Below are 16,761 nucleotides of genomic sequence, written 5' to 3' on the forward strand. Positions count from 1 at the left end.
GGCATCTGTCTGCTGCGTGCCAAGAGAAAGGGGGATGTTGAAGAGAGAGAAGGAGAGAGCGGGTAAATGTTCCAGAGAAGAACAACTCAGCCATCACTCATCTCCACCAGACAGCGGAGGTTCTCTAGGATAAGACTGTTGCCGTGGAGACAGCTAAACCTCTCCTTAAATTTAAATTTGTTCGCTCATCTTTCAATACAAATAAAGAGGGGAAAAAAGGCAACCAATCAAGCAGGAAGTGGAGAGGAGCGAGAGAAAGAGAGAGAGGCGGGTTCTGAGGAGGCAACCAGCCAGCCTTCATCCTCATCATCTTGGTCCCCGTCCGCATCCTCCCGGTTCCAGTCACAGGCTGGTGACCAGCTGCATCTGTCCGTCTCCCTCGCTGTGGGTGGGCTCCTGGCCGGGGTGCCCCTCCCCCTCCCTACTGGGCCTCCTGGGGGGCGGGGCCTGGTAGAAGGTCTGCATGGGTGCTCCTCGAGACCCCAGGGCGGGCCTCCCAGAGCTGTAATAGAGCTCCTCAGGGGGCTGGGCCGAGCGGGGCACCACCTCCAGGGGCTCGGGGCTACTGTCCGGGTAGGGCGAGTCTCGCAGGTTGGTGATGCTGGTGTACAGGGAGTCCCTGGCGGGAGAGTCAGGGCCCTGTCCCCCAGACCCCTGGCCTCCGGCGCTGTGCCCACTGTGGCCGCTGTGGCCCAGGCTCTCTGTGAGGTCGGCCGTGTAGCTCTCTGACTCCTCGGGGTCAGACTGGTAAAGGACAGACTGGGCTCTCTGCAGTAGCAGCGGCTCCTCCAGGGCTTTGTAGAGCAGCTCCACGTCCTGCGGCGTCCTCTGGCGCCCGCCTTCTCTGGATAGGAAGTCCTCGTCGTCGTCCAGGCTGATGCTCGGCTCTGGCACAGCTACTCCCGTGCCTCGGCCTACTCCGCCGTGAGGAGGGCCCCTCGCTAGACTACCACAGACCCTATCCCCGCCCCCAGCTCCTGCCCCACGCAGGTTGTTGTGCACCAGCTCAGAGATGATCATCTTCTCAAAGGCAGCTGCGTCAGACAGGTTGCGCCGTATTCCGTCCCCGCCCAGGGTTTCAGACCCGCGTGGGTTGAGGAGGGGAGGGGGGGCGTCTGCACACCCCATGCCCCCGCCCAGGAAGTCACAGCTGCCCCCGCCACCGCCCACCGGCCCCACGCTGCGGAGGGAGTAGCTGTTGTTGAAGTTACCATTGAGGGGCAGGGTGTCCATACCACATGGATCACGGGCCTTACACAGAGTGTTCTCTGCACAAACACACAGTACACACAACACATAGGGGTTATTAAATAGAATTAGGGCTTAAACATTATTATTTGGAGAAAATATAATATTTGTGTAAACACTATAATACACACTGATAGTAACATAAAGGTTTATAGACGTGGACATACTTGGGTCACGGAAGGTTCCTGCAGATCCATGGAGAAACCACAAAGAAAGGAATGAAAAATACTGGTGAGTGAGTCACTTTTACTCCTCCTCTCTCTCTTTCATCACTCTCTCTCTCTGTCGCTCTATTTTGCTCTCCCTCTCTCACCCCCTCTCTCTACAATCAATAGCTTTTATTGCTATGATAAAGACTAACAAGAGAACACATCAGCCAATAATACCCACAACAAAAGTCAAACTACTCAAACAAATATACAAGTCAATGTATTAGCCAGTAAGAGGCTTTGAAGCCACCGGTCAGCCATATAGGAATTAATGGAATTATACAGTATGTTAATTCAATGTTTCAAGGACACAATAACATGCATTTTTAAGTATTTTGATGTTGTAGTGGGGACAGTAATGTCAGAACCAAAAATGATATATATTTTTTATTTTATGTTTAGCTCTATAATATAATAAATGTGACAAAAACAAATGTAGACATTAATAAATGCTTTTCCATAGCTTCCCCCAAAAATGTTTACAACGGTGAGGGTGTGCCAAGATGGAGGAGTGGTGGCTTCAAAACAGCGCCTCCTGTTAGTCATCTAGTGCAAATCATCTATAATCATTGATAAAACACAGGCACACAAACGGCCTCATAAACAAACACACAACTTGTAGTTTTGACATGATAATCCACCATCATTTACACCACTCACACACACACACACGCGCACACACGCGCACACGCGCACACACACACACACACACACACACACACACACACACACACACACACACACACACACACACACACACACACACACACACACATAAACCACTGTGGTATATTCTGCTGTCTGTGAGCCTGTGATTCAGTACATCCATAATGCATGCACCACCATCTCATAAAGTAGCAGTAATGCTTATTCTACGACGCGCCTTCAACACACCAAAATATGTTGTGATTTTACTCCCAAATTGCCATCACAGGGTGATCGCATCGAAATGAGAGGCATGGTGAGGCATGGCTTCCCTAAGTAAATCCGTGTTAGACTGCGGTTCGGTGTGGATTTAATTTTTAATGCATGGTATGATTTTAATCAAGACTCGTCGGCTGATGCTATGGCGGTGGTGGAAGGGCTAATTAGACATTCTAATGAAGTACACTTCCTACTTCCTCTCCTCTCAGGGTTCTAAAAATGTCCCTGCCACTGCTGAGCCGGACCCCGTGGCCGTCAGGCTGCCTGACGCATTGTGCAGAGAGTGTTTAAAATATTAAACAGAGATGCTGTCTACAATTTCAGGCCTCTACTACGACACAACAGGCTGCTACTATAGTAACTCTCTACTGGCTGGCACACTCCTTCTCAGTCTGGCAGGGAGCACACAGATAGAGAGGAGGGAGCACAGAGCGAGTACTCTGGATAGCTCTACTACTTAAGACCTACAGTACTATGAGAGTACTCTGGACAGCTCTACGATTTAAGACCTACAGTATTATGAGAGTACTCTGGATAGCGCCTCTACTTAAGACCTACAGTATTATGAGAGTACTCTGGATAGCATCTCTACTTAAGACCTATAGTACTATGAGAGTACTCTGGATATCTCTACTACTTAAGACCTACAGTATTATGAGAGTACTCTGGACAGCTCTACGACTTAAGACCTACAGTACTATGAGAGTACTCTGAATAGCTCTACTACTTAAGACCTAGAGTACTATGAGAGTACTCTGGATAGCGTCTCTACTTAAGACCTACAGTACTATGAGAGTACTCTGGATAACTCAACGACTTAAGACCTACAGTACTATGAGAGTACTCTGGATATCTCTACTACTTAAGACCTACAGTATTATGAGAGTACTCTGGACAGCTCTACGACTTAAGACCTACAGTACTATGAGAGTACTCTGGATAGCCATACTACTTAAGACCTAGAGTACTATGAGAGTACTCTGGATAGCGTCTCTACTTAAGACCTACAGTATTATGAGAGTACTCTGGATAGCACCTCTACTTAAGACTTACAGTATTATGAGAGTACTCTGGATAGTGCCTCTACTTAAGACCTACAGTACTATGAGAGTACTCTGGATAGCGTCTCTACTTAAGACCTACAGTACTATGAGAGTACTCTGGATAGCATCTCTACTTAAGACCTACAGTATTATGAGAGTACTCTGGATAGCATCTCTACTTAAGACCTACAGTATTATGAGAGTACTCTGGATAGCGCCTCTACTTAAGACCTACAGTATTATGAGAGTACTCTGGATAGCATCTCTACTTAAGACCTACAGTATTATGAGAGTACTCTGGATAGCGTCTCTACTTAAGACCTACAGTATTATGAGAGTACTCTGGATAGCGCCTCTCCTTAAGACCTACAGTATTATGAGAGTACTCTGGATAGCATCTCTACTTAAGACCTACTGTACCATGAGAGTACTCTGGATAGCGCCTCTCCTTAAGACCTACAGTATTATGAGAGTACTCTGGATAGCATCTCTACTTAAGACATACTGTACCATGAGAGTACTCTGGATAGCTCTACTACTTAAGACCTACAGTATTATGAGAGTACTCTGGATAGCTCTACTACTTAAGACCTACAGTACTATGAGAGTACTCTGGATATCTCTACTACTTAAGACCTAGAGTACTTTGAGAGCACTCTGGACAGCTCTACTACTTAAGACCTACAGTATTATGAGAGTACTCTGGATAGCATCTCTACTTAAGACCTACAGTATTATGAGAGTACTCTGGATAGCGTCTCTACTTAAGACCTACAGTATTATGAGAGTACTCTGGATAGCTCTACTACTTAAGACCTACAGTATTATGAGAGTATGATGGATAGCTGTACTGTAATAATAGGGAATTCAAAGTAGGACTACTACGTAAGGGCTACTGCCAGAAGATCTATCTAGTATACTACAATTGAAGTTGGAAGTTTAAATACACCTTAGCCAAAAACACTTAAACTCAGTTTTTCACAATTCCTGACATTTAATTGTAGTAAAAATTCCCTATATTAGGTCAGTTATAATCGCCACCTTATTTTAAGAATGTGAAATGTCAGAATAATAGTAGAGAGAATTATTTATTTCAGGTTCTATTTCTTTCATCACATTCCCATTGGGTCAGAAGTTTACATACACTCAGTTAGTATTTGGTAGCATTGCCTTTAAATTGTTTAACTTGGTTCAAAAGTTTCAGGTAGCCTTCCACAACCTTTCCACAATAAGTTGGGTAAATTTTGGCCCATTTCTCCTGACAGAGCTGGTGTAACTGAGTCAGGTTTGTAGGCCTCCTTGCTCGCACACGCTTTTCAGGTCTGCCCACACATTTTCTATAGGGTGGAGGTCAGGGCTTTGTGATGACCACTCCAATACCTTGACTTTTTTGTCCTTAAGCCATTTTGCCACAACTTTGGAAGTATGCTTGAGGTCATTGTCCATTTGGAATACCCATTTGCGACCAAGCTTTAACTTCCTGACTGATGTCTTGAGTTGTTGCTTCAATTTATCCACATAATTTTCCTACCTCATGATGCCATCTATTTTGTGAAGTGCACCAGTCCCTCCTGCAGCAAAGCACCCCCACAACATGATGCTGCCACCCCCGTGCTTCACGGTTGGGATGGTATTCTTCGGCTTGCAAGCCTCCCCCTTTTTCTTCCAAACATAACGATGGTCATTATGGCCAAACAGTTATATTTTTGTTTCATCAGACCAGAGGACATTTCTCCAAAGAGTACAATCTTCGTCCCCATGTGCAGTTGCAAACCGTAGTCTGGCTGTTTTTATGGCGGTTTTGGAGCAGTGGCTTCTTCCTTGCTGGGCGGCCTTTCAGGTTATGGCGGTTACTCAAATTATGTCAATTAGCCTACCAGAAGCTACCAGAAGCTTCTAAAGCCATGACATAATTTTCTGGAATGTTCCAAGTTGTTTAAAGGCACAGTCAACTTAGTGTATGTAAACTTCTGACCCACTGGAATTGTGATACAGTGAATTATAAGTGAAATAATCTGTCTGTAAACAATTGTTGGAAAAATTACTTGTGTCATGCACATTTCCAAAACTAGAGTTTGTTAACAAGAAATTTATGGAGTGGTTGAAAATGAATTTTAATAACTCCAACCTAAGTGTATGTAAACTTCCGACTTCAACAGTATATACACTGAGTGTACAAAACATTAAGGACACATTCCTAATATTGAGTTCCAAACCGATGCGCCTGGCACCTACTACCATACCCCGTTCAAAGGCACTTACATTTTTGGTCTTGCCCATTCACCCTCTGAACGACACACATACATAATCCATGTCTCAATTGTCTCAAGGATTAAAAATCCTTCCTTAACCTGTCTCTTGCCCTTCATCTACACTGATTGAAGTGGATTTAACATATGACATCAATAAGGGATCATAGCTTTCACCTGGATTCACCTGGTCAGTCTTTGTCATAGAAAGAGCGGGTGTTCTTAATGTTTTGTACACTCAGTGTATTTCTAGTATCTAAGTCCTATAATCAAAATGCTCCATAAACCCGAACAACTCAGATACATGAATCTGAATGGAGTCCACTGTCCCAATCACTCTCGCCACCGCTGTCTGCTGCTGTTCTCAGTGAATTATCACAGCATTACAACTGTATGTGACACATTTACTCTGGGGAGGGTCTGAGAAGGGAAGCTGTCCCCAAGATTTCTCCTTCAGTCACAGATTAAGCTTTACTTCTAATCAATTTCTGCTTCTTCATATCAACAAGGCAGGATTAGAGACCTGGCCAGATGGCTAGGCAGTTGGCTCGGCTCTCTCTCTCTCTACTGCTGAATCCGTCTGACAGATACATACACTCACCGCCAGTGAAACAGACACACATTTTTTCCGTCCTCCACACACAATGAGGCATAAAAAGACTAACAAACAGAAAAATATTTAGATGCAAAAAATAAGAAAATATATTTGCATAAAATGCAGAAGCACACGCACTACGAACGTACACACACACGCACGCACGCACGCACGCACGCACGCACGCACACACACACACACACACACACACACACACACACACACACACACACACACACACACACACACACTAAGGTTTACTTACCGGTGGAGTTGAAGACCCCAGGAGAAGGGGGGGTGAAGCTCTCAGCCAGTAGGGTGTTGTAGGGAGAGGTGCCAGTACGGGTCTGTAACACTGGGTTGGTCAGGAGGTGGTTTCCCATGGTGGCTAAGAGAAAGAGACAAAACATCATAAACATATACTTTACCATAAACATCTAATTTACCGTAAACATCAACTTTACCGTAACCATCTACTTTACCATAAACATCTACCTTACCATAAACATCTACTTTACCATAAACATCTACTTTACCATAAAAATCTACTTTACCATAAACATCTACCTTACCATAAACATCTACTTTACCATAAACATCTACTTTACCATAAAAACTACTTTACCATAAACATCTACCTTACCATAAACATCTACTTTACCATAAACATCTACCTTACCATAAACATCTACTTTACCATAAACATCTACTTTACCATAAAAATCTACTTTACCATAAATATCTACTTTACCATAAACATCTACCTTACCATAACCATCTACTTTACCATTAACATCTAATTTACCATTACCATCTACTTTACCATTAACATCTACTTTACCATTAACATCTAATTTACCATAAACATCTACTTTACCATAAACATCTACTTTACCATTACCATCTAATTTACCATTAACATCTACTTTACCATAAACATCTACCTTACCATAACCATCTACTTTACCATTAACATCTAATTTACCATTACCATCTACTTTACCATTAACATCTACTTTACCATAAACATCTAATTTACCATAAACATCTACTTTACCATAAACATCTACTTTACCATTACCATCTAATTTACCATTAACATCTACTTTACCATAACCATCTACTTTACCATAAACATCTAATTTACCATTACCATCTACTTTACCATAAACATCTACTTTACCATTAACATCTAATTTACCATTGCCATCTACTTTACCATAAACATCTACTTTACCATTACCATCTAATTTACCATTAACATCTACTTTACCATAAACTTTGACTTTACCATAAATACCTACTTTACCATAAATACCTACTTTACCATAAATACCTACTTTACCATAATCATCGACTTTACCATAAACATCTACTTTACCATAAATATAGACTTTACCATAAACATCTACTTTACCATAAACATCTAATTTACCATAAACATCTTTTTAGATTTGTTTTGGTATATTAACAACATTTTATATGACAAAACAAAAATATAACATACAATATAATTACAGGCACTGTATAAATGTGATAACAATACCTCAAAATATAATACATAATGAATATTATACATAATACATAATTAACATTATACATAGTAATACAGGCCATTGACAGTTTATTCAAAAACATGTTAAATTCCTATTCCAATCGATATGTATGTCACAGTAATGTTCTACAGAGTAATGTATTTTACAGTACACCCCTGAATGTGTTTACCTTGCTATTGTAACCTTTGAGTAAAATACATTTCCTGCGGAAAGGTGCTGTTTGCAGGCAGCGTTGCCATTTGGAATATTGTTCTGTATCTTACAACGTAGTCGAAGGGGGAATACTAATGCATATCATTACGTAGTCAGAGAGTGCAGTCATTGAAACACAGTTCATTTCACAGTGAAATGCGAATGCCACCTTTAGACAAATATAATTCAAAGAAATGGAACATTGAGAATGTTCTATAATGCCCATGTATGGCTTCAGCCCCAGGCGGTCGAATAGAAATGCCATGAAATTAAAAATAGGACAGCATGACGGAGAGTGGTCTAAGGCGAAGTGCAACCATCAGGTCTCAACCAAACCATTCATCACAGAGACAATGAGAAAGACAGAAATTCACAGAGAGAATTTCACACTAAAACACTCACATTCTTTCATTTCTTTGTTAGTTCGTTCACCCATCAACTCCCTCATTCACTCACTCTCCAATTCTTTCTCCTGCTCTCTACCTCACGCACACAGTCACTCTTTTATCCCCTCTCTCATTCTCTCTCTTTCTCTCTCTCTCACTCTCTTGTCCCTGTCTCTCTCCACACCAAATTACTCAGGATTAGCTGTCCAGAAACACCTGGAAAGAATATCCTGTCGACAATTTAAAAACAACAACTTTTAAGTGTTGGAGAGAGAAAGTAGGGCAGGCACTGGGAAGCTTCATTCAGAGAGGAGGAAGCCTCATCACGCCTTGTCTCCTGGACAGATCACTATTGTCTGAAGAGAAACAAGTTGATAAAGAAGTTAAGTGGGGAAATCAAAGAGATAAGATATGCCAGCGATAACAACGAAGACAGCGGCTCTCGCCGAGATTCGTCCCATTTAATTATTGCTCCATGATAGCGTCTCTCCTTCTCTTTATTTCTCGCTCTCTCGTTCTTTCTCTCTGTCTCTCGAATGGCGCGGCCATCTTTCGCTTTTTGCCAACAATGACAAACTTTTCTCAAACGCTTGGGAAAAGAAAGGACTTCGCACTTGGCAGCGCCTTTGTTTAGAGTTTCTCCCTCTAGCTCTATCCCTCCTCTATCCGTCCTTCACCTACCAACCCTCCTCTCTTTATCCCAGCTTCCTCTGTCCTTCACTTCCTCCTTCCTCTTTCCCTATAAACTGAGTATACAAAACATTAAGAACACCTGCTCTTTCCATGAAGCTTTGAGACATGGGTTGTGTATGGGGTACGGTAGCATGTGCCAGGTGCACCAGTTTGTGTCAAGAACTGCAACGCTGCTGGGTTTTACACGCTCAACAGTTTGCCGTGTTTATCAAGGATGGTCCACCACCCAATGGACCTCCAGCCAACTTGACACAACTCTGGAAAGCATTAGAGTCGACATGGGCCAGCATCCCTGTGGAACGCTTTCAACACCTTGCAGAGTGGATATTGGGAAGGTGTTTCTAATGTTTGGTATACTCAGAGAATACTTTTCCCTCTGTGATGTCAGTTCCAGGAAAGCGAATCTCCTTCCCCTCCCCTCCTCTCTTCTTACTGTCTCCTCCTCTCCTCGCACCCCGCCCTCACTTGTTCCTGTCACTCTCTTCAATAAGACTAATTACCCCCAGCCAGCTCGTACGCTAATCAGTTCATTAAAAACAAAATGGATGAAATTAACATAAAGAGTGACGGTTGATTTAGCGGCTACCTCTTTGTCATCATCAACTCTTCCCTCCCTCCCAGATAATTCTGATCCCCATGACGATGGCTGCCACAGCGACGGTATGCCACCGGCAGCTCAGGCTATTGCTCGTGTCAATGTACACTGGCTCCTCTTCCTCGCTCTCTGTCTCTGACAGTAGACTCAGCGGTGCTCCTACTTCGTTCTGCCTGTCTGTCTGCCAGTTCTGATGAGCCTGCCATAGAGGTGTGCGTGATTGGAGAGGGGGACAGCAGGGGGGTTAAGGGGGTGGGGAGTCTCACCACGGTTGAGTGAAGGAGTACTGTTGATGTCTCCCGCCATGAAGGAAGATTCCGTCTGCTTCCGAACCGTGTCGTTCCACATCCTGCGGATCCGACTCTGGAACGCCGGAGAAGAGAAGCACACAGTGAAGCAAAACAAGACAGACAGACAGATATTAACAAGACAGACAGACAGGAATTAACAAGACAGACAGATAGATAGACAGACAGGAATAAACAATATGATATGATATTGTAACTATGTGAGGCTGGAACACTGCCAAGCTTGCATGGATCTGTCTAAAACTACTAAGCAAACACATACATGCTACCAGAGATACATGAAGTAAATAAGCTCACACAGTAGGCATACTAACATAAACAAGTTAATGCACGCAGATAAACAACATCAGATTGAGACGTGGTAGATCCAAATAGAGATGAAGGTTTCTGATTAGATTTGTGAAGCGTGTGATAGCCGGTATGTCAACTGTAGACTGAGAGTGTATTGTGTGTGTGTGTTTAGAGTGTTGTCAAAGAGAATTAGGTATGGGACAGGCCTACACTTTGTAGATTGGTGCGTGTACCCGTAATCTGTGGGTTTGTGTATGGCATGATGTGCCCTGTGTGTGCACCCATATAGTCCCTTAGAGTCTGTGTGTGTATGCATGCGTGCACACGTGTGTGTGTGTGTGGTGTGTATGTGTTTGTGGTGTGTGTGTGCGTGTGTGTATGTCCGTTCACTGACCTGTCTGTGTGCGGCAGCGTGGCGGGCCTGGTTGCCAGTGTAGTAGCGGTTGTTGGCACGCAGGGCAGAGTTCTTCAGGGAGCCGTGGGAGCTGGTGGTGGAGGTACGGCTGCAGCAGTACGAGTGACGCAGACACTTACTGTACTCCTTATGCACCTGCATGGAGAGAGAGGGCAAACATGGCTTAGACACACGCATGTAAGCAGTAGACTCGCATACATACACACTAGTGGTGCGCGAGTCGGCTGTTTATTCACCTGCACCTGCACCTGCCCATAACTGCTAGTAACCCATCCTCAACCGCACAACTATATGTGATAAAGTGAAAATCTGCACCGGACCCGCTAATATAGAACATGTGCTGTAGGCTACAGTCAAAGATGGAGGAATGATCTTTTGACAGGGAGTGCAAGACTTTTTGTTTTTGCCTGATTTCAATATGTTTCTACTTCTAATTTTCGACATTTTGGTTGGCTATTAGTTAGTCATCTTGTCTATAATTAGATACATGCACCTTCTCTTCTGTCATTATATGTTGCCATAGAAGACTAAATAAACCATTGCTCACCAGAATAAGATCATAAATTGATAGAATGAATCCTTCAATCTAGTTAATATCGGTAGGCTAAAGTTTTCTCTGTCATCTCTGCTTCTTTCGTGGAGGAAAGATGTTTAGGGACCGGGGAGAAAATGCAATAACACACAAAAAAAGTACATTTCCAAATTACATCAGTTTGACCGGTTGTAAGCTGTGAAAACGACCCAACATGTTTCTGTTAAGATTTCAGTTCGGCTTGGATGCATATTTTAGGTGGTTGAAATACTATCAGCTTTTATGATGTTGATAAAGAGAGCACCTTTGCAGACAGTATCTAACTGCACATTCACATTCTCTCAAGATGCTGAAATAAATCATATTTCTCCACTCCTGTTCCAGAATCAAAATATAGTCTACATTTGTTGTATCATTTTACTACAAGAAATGCTTAATTCTGCAGCATTATTAAGGCTATGTGAGAGGTTATAGACCTACAGTCAGTGTCCAGATTTCCGTTTCCATTTAACCCATCTGAACAGTAGGCTACAGTTCCCTTGATGTGCCATAGGCCTATCTGAAGTCCTCGTCTTGTGTCTGTTGAATGTGTATAGTGCCTCACAACCATCACACATAACATAGTCAGCACTGCTATCATCCTCTTTTACCACTTCTAATCTTTCACAAACATTTCTTTTCTGTCCCTCCCTTCTCTTTATTTTCAACTCTCCATTTTGAGCTTTTCTCTTGAATTAAACTCTGACATTGTTATTTTTGCCTCAGTGGGTCAAAGTTAACTTTTTCTACCCGTTCCCAAAATAATTTTCAGATTGGCATGTAGGCTATTGGTGTACAGTCAGGCCCTAAGGCTAATGACAGATAGCCTAAAACAGCTCAAGAAAAACCTCAATGTAGCCTAGACATGTAAATTACACAAGAATTATACATTTATGGATTTTTCATTCTGAACATACGGACTCAAGATTTTCATCAGGCAAAGACATACATGCTTTGAGCAAATTAACATTTCAAATAGACAGAGCTCTGAATAGTGCACCTAGTGATGTACCGTGCATAATTACCCTGTTTAATTAAAATGTGGTTAAATAATCACCTCCTTCTCACAGGAATTATTAAGGGAAAGTAACAACATAAATCAGGCTGCAGACTGTAATTATATTCCATCATATCTATTTAAAATGTTATGCTTAGTTTACTCAATAGAAAAGGTCCCTTTTAGATATGTGAGTGTTTGAGTTACCTTTTTCTGCAGAGCGCAGTGGAAGATGAAGATGAACATGCCCTGGAAGGCGTTGAAGGTGGTGAAGAGGTAAGCCATGATGACCGTGTTCTCGTTGATGAAGAGGAGGCCGAAGGACCAGGTCAGACCAAGCAGGAAGAGCAGGGCAATGGCCCCAATAGCCCATGACCTGGGGAGGAGCGGGCATGCTAATGTTAGCTTAGCATCACAATGAAACCACTCACACAGACTGAAGCCAAACCTCTACCCAGCATGGCTGTTTTGCCTTAAGATGCATGTATCTCAACTGTACTGGCTTTGAACCTACTATCTGGAATATCTGCTTTGAAAATGACTCATTGTTATTACAATACAACGTGGTCTCAGAGCATGTTGTATTATACTGTACCTAAATCTGAGATACTACATTTAGTATGATATGTTACGTCTCGTATGGTATGTATTCATTTGTGTATCTCCATCATTTCAAAACGTATATGCTATGAATTCCAATTTGTTGTTGCTAACGTTAGCTAGGTGGCTAGCTCTTGAGGTTAGGATTTAAGGTTAAGGATTTATGGTTAAGGATAGGAGTTAGGTTAAAGGGTTAAGGTTAGGGTTAGTTAAAAGGGTTAAGGTTAGGGTAAGCTAAAAGGGTTATGGTTAGGGTTAGGTGAAGGGTTAACTAAAAGGGTTAAGGTTAGGGGAAGGGTTAGCTAACATGCTAAGTAGTTGCAATGTAGCTAAAAAGTAGTAACTAGTTGTAAAATTGCTAATTAGCTAAAGTTGTCCATGATGAGATTCAAACACTCAACCTTTGGGTTGCTAGACGTTTATGTTATTTGTCCACCCATCAACCCAGACCAACCACACTACTTTTGTTTTTGCCTTAAGTAACCTTCTGTCTTATGTAACCACACCAAACATAACATATCATACTAATTTAAGTGTCCTGGATTTACATCTACTATGTAACCAGTCTGGACAATATGACAAACATTATTCTGCTTTCCCTTCATTTTTTCAGATTTCCAACCCATCTCTCACTGATACAGGAAATGCCCTAATCACATGACCTGGGAGGCTTCACTGACCCCTAACCTCTGCTGAGTGGGACTCACTTGATGTTGTCGAGGCGACTGGAGTCAGGTTTTAGGGCAGAGGAGTTGCGGGTCATCTTGTGCACGGTGATCATGAGGAACACCAGGTTCAGCTAGGGGGGGAAAGGTCAAAGGTTACACACCTCTACAACACATTCAGTGGAATCCTAGAACACCCTCTGGTCTTAAATTGTGATAACATTTGTGAAGTTAGTCTTTAGTACAGGCCCTATGAGGATTAAGTAAATAAGTAAGTAGCCTGAATGAAAAATAATGTCATACAGTTGGTCATAATAGCATCATAATGAATGACTGTACCATAATAACAAAAGAAACAGGGCCAATGAAGCTCCAGATGAAGTAGTTATCCACCCGCAACCAGCACCTAGACATGGGACATAGGAAAAGATTCAAATATCACAGTCACACTCGCACACATGTACCCATGCACACACACATACGTCACACACACAAATCACACATCACACACACACACTCATTCATTCCCTGTCTCGGAGGATATCTTATAGAAGCTAATCAGCAGGCTTCGGCTAACTGTTCAAAACCCTTGTCCATGGGGGGAAGACAACGAAAGAGAACAATCCTCTTCAAACTACACTCCATATTACATTCCCTGTCAGGGGAATAGTCTAGGCACTTTAAACTAGCATAATCCTGTCTCTCAATCTGCAGGTGAAAAGGGACTGCTTCACACGTACGCTTTCTTGGTCCCATAGCTCCGGTAGTCTATGGCTGCCGAGATGCCCACCACCAGAGCTGGGAAGCAGTAGCCACACAGGTAGTAGTACTTCTTGCGGGAGTACTCGCTCTCAAACACCTCCACCAGCAACAGATAGAGCTGCACCCCCTCCAGACACATCCAGGAGAATGCAGCCAGGAAGAAGAAGTGAAGCAGCCCAGCAAAGATCGGACAGGCAATCTGAGACAGAGAGAAGGAGAAGAAGAAAGAGATAGAGGGAGACAGAGGGCTGTCAGGGGCGGCAGCGTAGCCGAGTGGTTAGAGCATTGGACTAGTTGGTTGCAAGTTCAAATCCCCTGAACAAGGCTAACCCACTGTTTCTAGGCCATCATTGAAAATAATATTTTTTTCTTAACTGACTTGCCTAGTTAAATAAAGGTAAAAACATTTTTTAAAGGGACTGAGAGAGAGAAAGAATGAGAAGGAGAGTACAATAAAATAAAAAGAGAGATTTAAAAAACAGAGGGGTGTAAAGGAGTGAAAGAGAAAAGGAAAATAGCAAAGGAAGGTGAGTAAGATCCAGAAAAGGAGAGCATAAGGTCATTCAAGCCCTGTAACGGAGGACCTTTTCATTCTCATGATCCATAATGAAAAGCACTTCCCCTTTAAGTGCTGATGGTCTGATGGTGTTCCAAGTGCGAGACAGACGTCTCTCTGTCCTGTATTAGGTGTTCCATGTACGAGGCACTTGTCCCCTAGCCTGGCCCCAGATCAGTTATTTCACATGCCACATGACAATGTCTTCATGACTTAACAAGACAGCACAAACAGATCTGGAAACAGGCTACATGTCCCTCTCTCCCTCTCCCCTCCCCTCCCCTACTCACGTGGTACTGGGTCTTGTCGATTCCGATAAGGAAGAGGAGCTCTGCGATGAAGAGGTTGATGCAGAGGTTCTTGTGGATGGTGTTGCGGTCGGTCTGCAGGCCCCTCAGGAAGCAAAAGGTAGAGATGCAGATAGCCAGGCACACCAGGCTGATCACTATGCCCACCCAGGTGATCACAAACAGGATCAACTCATGCATCCTCCCAGGGTACTGTGGAGAGAGGGATGGTGGGGATGGAGAGGGAGGAATAGGGGTGGGGGAGAAGAGGGAGAGGTGAGGTGAGACAGATATAGGGAGGAAAGGGATGGGAGGTAGGAATGATAGGAGACAAGGAGAAAGACAAGGAGGGACAGGGTGAGAGTGAGAGAGAGAGTTTATTTGTAAATGTATTCACATTCAGCTAAAATGTAGAGACAAGGAGACGAGACATCCTGAAAAAAAACATGACATTCACATTCAAGTGAATGTCAGTCAGAGTTGCAGGACATGAATTTGTAAGTGTGAGTGCGTGGGAGGGAGAAATAAAGAGAGAGAGAGAGAGAGATTGGAGAAGGAGAAAGAGAGTCGTTTGAGTAAGTGTGTGTGTGTTTGTGTGTACGTGTGTGTGCATATATGTGTGTGTGCGTGTGTGTGTGTGTGTGTGTGTGTGTGTGTGTGTGTGTGTGTGCCGAGGTTATTATATTTGAGTGTTTTTATATTCAGTTTCTATCTATTAGTTTGAAGAATATTGTTTAAATCAGTTTAGTTTCTATCTATTAGTTTGAAGAATATTGTTTCAAATCAGTTTAGTTTCTATCTATTAGTTTGAAGAATATTGTTTCAAATCAGTTTAGTTTCTATCTATTAGTTTGAAGAACATTGTTTAAATTCAGTTTAGTTTCAGTTAGTTTCACATTCACTTTACTCGTTTTTATTTAGTTTAAAGGGGCAATCAGCAGTTGCTACATACAGCCTTGTAAATGAATGACATGCACCCATTGATTCTTGAAGAATATTACTTATAAATTAGCTTAGTTCAACTGTCGTACCTCATCAGGACTTCAAAAATAAGCTTGTTTATTCTGATTGTAAACAAAGTAAATGCAAACAAACAATGTATAGCATAAAAAACATGGTTAAAACTATCATTTGGATATCAAGCATGGTCAGTCCTTGCATGCATAGCTATGTCTATGAATTTCTTGTTTTTACTTCCTGCTTTGAGAAATTGTAGAAATGGGTGGGGATATTGTAGGAATGGGTGGAGTTTAGTCATAATTATGACTGTGGGTGTGTTATCTAATGACGGCCATCAGTATGTGCTGTGTCATAGAGATCCTGTTAAATTACTAGAGGGGCTATTTAATAAACCCTCAAAATTCCATCAGCAACTGATTTCAGCAAGTTTATGGATGTGGATTGACTGCATTGTTTGAATAGAATGTTGGCATATTGGCAGTTACTTTGAAAAATGAATGGAATAATTCCTCTACAATTCAATTCTTCAAATTCATTATTTTACACAATATCTGACCAACTCCCTAACCAAAATGGCTGATCTTTATCCCATCATAAGAAGGTTCATGTCCATTCTAGCATTCAAATTCCTAATTATATGTGCTGTTATTGGTTGATTC

The 16,761-nt window shown here is 42.4% G+C and overlaps 1 protein-coding gene across 1 annotated transcript in view; it reads right to left on the reverse strand.

Moving 5' to 3' along the window:
• Positions 1-330: 330 nt before the first annotated feature.
• The window catches only part of LOC139421541 (adhesion G protein-coupled receptor L1-like), a 229,758-nt gene continuing 213,327 nt past the window's right edge, over positions 331-16,761 (reverse strand). Inside the window, exons 18-27 of the mRNA XM_071172541.1 lie at positions 15,146-15,355; positions 14,278-14,498; positions 13,877-13,943; positions 13,580-13,671; positions 12,480-12,648; positions 10,684-10,839; positions 9,957-10,053; positions 6,534-6,656; positions 1,416-1,433; positions 331-1,268 (exon numbers count right to left, since the gene is read on the reverse strand). Of these exons, the coding sequence (XP_071028642.1) occupies positions 343-1,268; positions 1,416-1,433; positions 6,534-6,656; positions 9,957-10,053; positions 10,684-10,839; positions 12,480-12,648; positions 13,580-13,671; positions 13,877-13,943; positions 14,278-14,498; positions 15,146-15,355 (2,079 nt within the window). The 3' untranslated portion in view covers positions 331-342. The remainder of the gene's footprint in view (positions 1,269-1,415; positions 1,434-6,533; positions 6,657-9,956; positions 10,054-10,683; positions 10,840-12,479; positions 12,649-13,579; positions 13,672-13,876; positions 13,944-14,277; positions 14,499-15,145; positions 15,356-16,761) is intronic.

This window comes from Oncorhynchus clarkii, chromosome 12 (genome assembly GCF_045791955.1).
Source record: "Oncorhynchus clarkii lewisi isolate Uvic-CL-2024 chromosome 12, UVic_Ocla_1.0, whole genome shotgun sequence".
Classification (NCBI taxonomy): Eukaryota; Metazoa; Chordata; class Actinopteri; order Salmoniformes; family Salmonidae; genus Oncorhynchus; species Oncorhynchus clarkii.